Source organism: Sprattus sprattus (genome assembly GCF_963457725.1).
Source record: "Sprattus sprattus genome assembly, chromosome: 9".
In the NCBI taxonomy this organism is placed as follows: Eukaryota; Metazoa; Chordata; class Actinopteri; order Clupeiformes; family Clupeidae; genus Sprattus; species Sprattus sprattus.
In genome coordinates, this window is record NC_137928.1 from 33,169,764 (window position 1) to 33,177,609 (window position 7,846).

Sequence of the window (7,846 nt, forward strand, 5' to 3'; positions counted from 1 at the left end):
ATAAATCTCACCTAACTAACTGAACATGAAGACACCAAGGACTCAAAAGACTTAACAAGGTCTGTTTAGTGTGAAAGATAGGAGTGTAGTTTTTATTGTGGTCTGTTGCTGCAACACAGTTGTGTTCAGATTATTCTTAAAGTGTCCGACACAGAAAATACATATTCTCTTACGGTTCAGGAGGCCCACATGAACAAACATTTGTAAAGGTTGAAAGAGGAAGACACCATGAGTCGTTCTGTGGGAACTGGTTCTGGCTGGTCAAGGTATAACAACATACTTGTGGACGGCCTTTTTATGGAGTTAAAGGCTAATTAAGCATATACTTCGTTGGAAAAGCAAGGACAATACCCAATTTCACTGAACAAAACCAAAAACATTCATTCCTGAACCTGCAACCTGCGCACCTGGTCAAAGGTCACTGGGTCTGTCCTACTGGGGTGCTGCTCCTTCAGTCAGGGATCCCCTGGGTCACTCCACCCCCCAAAAGCCTTCTCCAGATACAGGGCGGTGGCCAGCGTCAGGCGGTCCTGCAGTTTCCAGGCAACCACCTGCACGCCCAGCGGCAGCCCCTCTTGGCTCAACCCCAGAGGACACTGGGTAATCGGCAGACCAAGGATGTTGAAAATGCCTGAAGCAGAGAGGAGGTGGAGAAGGAGGAGACACAGTGAGAGACATGTTTTAGTACAGTCATAAGAATTTACATATGCATGACAGCTTAACAGTGTATCATGTATTAGATGTCATACCTTAAATATGTGAGATACCAAAATGAGGGTGTGAAGAGTGGTTGGTGGTTTACTACAGTTACCAGTGTAGGCAAAGTTGAAGGGTGTGAAGAGTGGGTGGTGGTGTTTAGGGGCCAGATGGGGATGAGGGGGGCACAGAAGCACCCCATCAGTGCCCAGTAGCTCCTCCAGACGCCTCTCTAGCGCCTCCTTCTGCTGCAGAAGGAACTGCGATGGCTTGCCAAAGTGAGCCATCTCTGAGAGGGCTAGACCTAGGACAAACACACACATGCACATGCATGCTATTACACCATAAAAACTGTCTGTCTGACATGCACATAGACTGCATAGAGAGAGAAAGAGAGAGAAAATGACAGTGAGGGAGTGAGTGTCTGTGTGTATGTGTGTGTGTATGTGTATGTGTGAGAGAGAGAAGGAGAGAAAATGTAAGTGAGTGAGTGAGTGTGGTGTGTGTGTGTGTGTGTGTGTGTGTGTGTGTGTGTGTGTGTGTGTCCTTACCTATTGACGCCATAGTATGTGAGGATCTTCCCATCATCCACTTGACTAACTCCGATGGGGGCCAAACAGTTGACCCCCCCTCTGACATCAGCTCTGTGAAGGGCTGTGGGGGCTGCAGAAAACACAACCATTCAACACAGGAAATACACTCAATTGGTATTTATGACCAGTATTCACAAACAAACGCACACACTTGCTCACGCTAACGCACACTCACACTCACACATGCACTCGCACTCGCACTCGCACTCGCACACGCACACGCACACGCACACTCACATTCACACACACACACACACACACACCTACCTTTCCATCTTTGTCAGGTAGGCCCATGAAGAGCTCCCAGATCAGGTGGCCATACTTGAGCTCTGGTAGACGCAACTCCTGAACTCTGACCCCAAGGTCTGCCTCCAGGTGCTCCACAACCTATAGTAAAAGACATACAAACACACATACATGTATATATACAGTGCCACTTGAAAGTATGTGAACCCCTTGAGGACTTAAGCGTTTTCTGTTGTTTTACCATGATTTTTCATTTTTTTATCACCAATTTTCCATAGATGAAATGTCAGGTATATGTTTATTATTTGCATGTACTTGTTTAGAGGAAATTGTTTGAGAGGCTGAAAAACTACATGAAACATGGAATTAGTCCATTTCAAAAGTAAGTGAACCCCCAGCTGAATTGATAAAGTCAAGCAGGTAACAGATTCAGTGAAACTTATTTGGGTGAATAATTAGTCAATTGAGCAAACCGATCATCTGAGACATCCTTAGGGAAAGGTTTGGGCCATACAGATTAAAAGAGAGAGGAAACCAACCAAACTACTGTAGTGCCAAGGTGTACCCACACAGATCAACAATGCCGAGAGGAAACGAGATATCCGAGAACATCAGGAAGAAGGTACTGACAGCCCATCAGTCTTGGGAAAGCTATAAGACCATCTCCAAAAGATTCCAGCTCCATCCATCCATCCAAGACAAATAATTTTGAAATGGAGGGTATTCAACATGACCGCATCTCTGCCTAGAAGTGGACGCCCATCAAGACCATCACCAAGAAGCACCAGAAGAAGAATAAATCAGGTAAAAGTCAACCCACACATCACCTCTAAAGAGTTTCGGACCTCTCTGGCAGCATCTGGGGTAAATGTACATGGGTCTACAACAGAGATGTGTAAAGTTGATGGTGTGTGTGGTTTTTTCCACCTGTGTGTATATTTATATGTGTGTGTGTGTATGTGTTTTATCTGTGTGTGTATGCACTCACCTGAGCTCCCTCCAGGTGTGCGGTCCAGGCTGTAGGGGTTCCTCGTGATCCCGTACAGGCGGTTGTGGCACTCGCTCCACATGCAGAGTTCAGGGGTGTTTGTGACCCCTAGCGGAATGGCCCCTGCCCTCTTCAGGTAGGCCACATTGGGGGCATCCACACTCGCCAACACCCCCGCCTTGAAGGGCAGGCCAGAGGTGTGAGGCATGCCTGAGATGGGAGGGGGGGAGTAGGTATAGCATTTCGTGGAATAACTAGAAGAATGTCTTATAGTGACACTAATTGCAGGTTGACCTGAGATGGGAGGGGTGAAGTAGCTGGTGAACAGTTGAGGTGAAGAGTTAACTGAGCTTTGCCTGCTTGTGTGACTGTGATGGAGCCTTATAACACCTTTAAGGGCAATGTTTGTGTATGAGTACATACATGGGAGTCAGCCAGTTAGGGTGTATGTGTGACGGTCGTTGTTGGCAGCTTGGTATTGTGTGTGTGTGTGTGTGTGTGTGTGTGTGTGTGTGTGTGTGTGTGTGTGTGTGTGTGTGTGTGTGTGTGTGTGTGTGTGTGTGTGTGTGTCCATATCTGTGTTTTCTGTAAAAGCTGTGTGTGTGTGTGTGTGTGTGTGTGTGTGTGTGTGTGTGTGTGTGTGTGTGTGTGTGTGTGTGTACCCTGAAGGGCGAAAGACTCCTTCACTGAGAGTGGGACCCCTAGTAGTGGGAGGCGTTCAGCCAGGGCTTCCTCTGCTCCCGAAGTCTCTTCCTCTATCAGTATGTCTACCTGAGCAGCTTCCTGCAGGGCAGCAGAGAACCTGACAGTATGAGTTAGAGAGTGAAAAAGAGAATGAAAGAGAGACAGAGAATGAGAGAGAGAGAGAATGAGAGAGAGACAGAGAGAGAGAGAGAATGAGAGAGAGAGAGAGAGAGAATGAGAGAGAGAGAGAGAGAATGAGAGAGAGAGAGAGAGTGAGATGCATTGATGACAGATTCTGGACATGGGCTGATACAGATACTTGTGCAGTGAGTGCAGTATTGGAGTGATAAACTTGCCCTACTGCCACACATAGTGTGCAGACAGACACACGCATAAACACAAACACACAAACACACACACACACACACACACACACACACACACACACACAAACACACCCACACACACACACACACACACACACACACAAAGAAGGGGGGACCGACCTATCCTTGACCATGGCATTGAGTAGAGGGTTCACCTCCTGGATTCTGTCTATGTAAGCCTGGACCACTTCCACACTTGACAGCTGCGTACACACAATGTGTCCAACATAGTTCTAGTCAGTATCCGTGTGGTGGGATGACAAGACACCATTATCCAACTTTTATGGCTTTTTATGGCTCTACCTCTTACCACACAAAGAGCCCTTTCAGCCGAGCAAAGGGAAAATATGTAACTGATTAAAATATACAGAGGTTAAAAAAATCAGTCATTCTGGTGTTTACAGAATACACCTGCAACCCTTTAACCCTCCTATTATCTATGGGGTCAATTTGACCACATTCAATGTTTAACACCTCTAAATAAATGATTGACATCTTTTGTTTTGCTTCATATTAAATTACTTTTCCTAATGTAATGGGGACAACTGGGTAAACACAAAATCAACATAATTATATGTTTTCAATGTCCTGTACATACGTAGGTATGCTGTGCGCATAGGTGTGGGTATTGTTTTATTTAAAGGGATATTTAGGTAGTCAACAAACAAACATAAAGTACCAGACACATAAACTTGGGTACATTATTAATTCTAATAATTTTTTGGAGGTTAAAAATTGCTCGGGTCAAATTTACCCCAACATAAACGATGTAAGTACATTTGAAGATAATAGGAGGGTTAAGCAAGGTAGCAATCACAGAGTTCAGAAGACTAGATCTATTAAATAGCTGTATGTCAAACAGCAAATAGCTGGCTGTAAGCGACCACTGCTATTTGCGCTTAAGGCTCGGAACTAGGCTAACTCGTCAATTCGATGAGAATAACATTGCATGAGAATTGCATAATATGAGAATAAGATGCAGACCTCTCTCCGACGTATTTTCTGCGCAAGTTGGGTTGCAGACAGCTTCAGCAGCGGGTTGGTGATTGGAAGAACTTTGGAAGGTGCACCAGCCCTCGGTCTTGGACTCAGCAACCAAAATATTACGTATAACACGGCCATGATCGCGCTCATAACCCACACTTGCAATCGCTCCATGCGGGAGAGCGACATGGTGTCAATGTGTAAACTTCACTCTCAGGCTTCAAGTTAGCAATCAACTTCCCAACTCTCCGAGGTCATATCACCTCCCGTCATGCACCGGGCCGTATTCTGTTGTGGGTGTATATTTACTACTAGAATACCAAATGATAATGCAATGGTGCGTCATAGAACGAGTCAGATATTATACCCACACTCGTGATCTTCCGTAATTCTCCGTTCCAAGAATGTGTCCAAATCTATAGCTGAGTCAGAAAATGCTTCAAAGATACAAAACCTGTTTCTGTACCCTAGACCGGTAAATTGTTAAGCATATGCCCGTTTTAAAAACGTTTAACCAAAATAACCCAAATCAAGCGAATAGGCAAGAAATATGAAAACGTTCAGCAGTAAAGGCGCACCAATATCTGCACTTTCAAAGGGGTGTATAATCGGTTCTCCACTAGATGGCGTCACACGTTTGCGCAAAGATCAGAAGCACAATTGTTGAGTAGACGCTGCTTCTGTCATACCTCTGAGATTGGAGTCCCACTATTATCTTTTTCACGGTGTTCATTCAGGTGTAGTTTTAGTTTATGTGCGTGTTCAATATCATGAATTGGTTGTGTGTTACTGAAATGTTTGTATTAATAACTTCTCATGTCATGGTGTGCCTATAGTTGTGTCTGTATGTCGCAGTATGACTGTAGAATGCTACTGTGTTTCCCCTCATGAATTGTTTCAGTTTCAGTTTGTTTCAGTTCAGTTGCCACACACACACACACACACACACACACACACACACACATGCACGACTGGCACCACCAACAGCTTTGTGTTGAATGCAGGGGCAGCCTCAGCAAGGCAGCATATGAGGGCTGGAGGCTGGATCCAAAAACACTTCTGTTCTCTCAGTGTGTGCAGTGCCAGTGTAAACGGTTTTACACAAATTAATAAATATTTCAAATGTTTGCCTTGCAGCAATCAACTTCTCAACTCTCTGAGGTCATATCACCTCCCGTCATGCACCGGGCCGTATTCTGTTGTGGGTGTATATTTACTACTAGAATACCTTGTGTGTCACTTGCTTTGTGCTGCTTTATTCTCACACATGCAGGGACCTGACGCAGGGTTTTGTAAGAGCAGGCTACTCTGTTTGGCCATTTCTGACACTTCTGTTTCAAAGTTCCTGCATTCTTAAAGTTCTGTAACTTAAAATGCACTATTTTACATGCATATTTTCGGTATTCGTTCATCATAATGTAGGGGTGATATGACAGCTGCATATTCATCTCTTAATGGTGCATCTTGCATACAGTGAATCTTATATGTATTGCCAGAGTGGTACATTAGGCAAAAGCGAAGCCTCCCTCTCGCCTGAGCACTGATGCCCTGAGGAGAGGGGTCACCAAGGGAAACACTGGCCTCCTGGTGCCCTGCATCCATCAAGGGACAGAGCTCTGTGGTCAAAATTACTTACAGACAACTGGAGTGGTACTGCAGATTTATTAACGATATCGGGAGCATTGTAACAAGCAATCCATGGCACAACAATGCCCATCAGTCTCTGGGCAAACTGAGCTCTTATACCTAAAACCCCTCCCTCAGACTAATACACTGTGGCCACCTTGTCCTCCACTATAGATAAGACTATTGACATAGGATCCCCTTACCCCAAGTCCTGACTAACTCTCTTAGCTCATCAAACCTTACCCAACAGGTCAAACAGAATACATGGCCACACTAAGTTACCAATTCAATGTATGTTATCCTATGGAATCCTATACTAACCTACTTAATTAAATGTGAAACATATATTTTTTATCCCACATTCCCCCCTTGTCCCTGCAAACACATACAGTTGGGGCCCACATGGGCCTCATCTGGGCTAGTTGGGTGTTGGCTGGGCATGGGCTTCGAGTGGGCTTTGTTGTTGGGCCCCACATGGGCAATAGGTGGGCATTACATGGGCTAAACTAAGCATGGGCAGCGCGTGGGCTTTGTCATTGGAGCCCACATGGGCAATAGGTGGGCCGTAGATGGGCTAAACTAAACATAGGCAATAAGTGGGTTCCAGCTGGTCTCCAATTCAAAATGATGTCATGAGATTGTGCTTACAATTCCAGCTGGACTGGGTCCAAAATTCCGCAATTTTAGAGCATAACAGATAATGTAATGTCGTAATCAAACCTCAATGAAAATGTATTCTGCTAACAAGAAGAAGATGGTGAAACTCCTCCGCCCCCTCCCCGCCCCTCCCCCAAGCAAAGTTGAAACATTTCGCGCCGTTGCGTTAACGTCTGCTGCTGCTGCTGACTGTCATGTGCCAGTGATTCATTAAACACGTTCAAGACAAGTGCAAGAGTCGAGTTTGGCTGGACAAAAAGCAGGTAAGAATCAATCTCTGAATAATACAAGCTATACGCTTTGATAACTAGGACATTCTGTTAACCAAAAGGACAGGAACTAGCTATCTTTGAGCGAATGTAAGAATGTAGCTGCATGTGTAGCTAGCTTTGGTAATTAAACCTGGTTAAACCTTGATGTTGAACACAGATATCTAGTGCTAATCGTTAAGTCAATATCAAGCTATTTTCGATCTTATTTTGCGTGGTTGCCTTATAGTTCAGAAGGATTTGTTTGTGTATTTGTTAGTAAGGCAGATTAAAGACTTGGAATGTCTGCAACGTTTTCTCGGCTAGCAGCTAGGGTTCCTATCCATTCTCTATCCATTCTCATTCTGGACGAAGCTCTGATGCTAGGAAACTGTCGTGCTGTTTGCTGTGTGTGTGCATTTATCTGTTCACTCCGGTTTTCTCGAACGTGATAATGACAGTTAGTGAGGTTGAACACATGGAAGACTGGCAAACCCAGACTTCATGTCAGAACTGGTATGTATGTTAAATCATTTGGAGTGAATCAACCCGTAGCTCTGTTTTTACATGTTGCCAAGTGCTGTCGATATTTAGGAGAACGACTGAATTTCATGCACAGTGGACCAAATAGCGAAACGGCAGCTAACACTAACTGAAGAGGGCATAGCAGTTTTGTTTTCGTACGCCCACATCTGTTAGTCTTAGCTGCCAGTTTGCAAATTCGGTCCACAATGTACC

General features: G+C 44.8%; 1 protein-coding gene across 1 annotated transcript; it reads right to left on the minus strand.

The window, feature by feature from the left end:
* Nucleotides 1-455: 455 nt before the first annotated feature.
* LOC308370455 (fatty-acid amide hydrolase 2-A-like) lies at nucleotides 456-4,766 on the minus strand (the record flags this gene model as incomplete). Its single annotated transcript, XM_080845104.1, has 8 exons — nucleotides 456-631; nucleotides 812-1,000; nucleotides 1,248-1,359; nucleotides 1,557-1,678; nucleotides 2,524-2,733; nucleotides 3,186-3,325; nucleotides 3,714-3,796; nucleotides 4,578-4,766. The coding sequence occupies 8 exons, from the start codon at nucleotides 4,764-4,766 to the stop codon at nucleotides 456-458; spliced, it is 1,221 nt and encodes a 406-aa protein (XP_080701230.1).
* Between the last annotated feature and the right edge of the window lie 3,080 nt (nucleotides 4,767-7,846).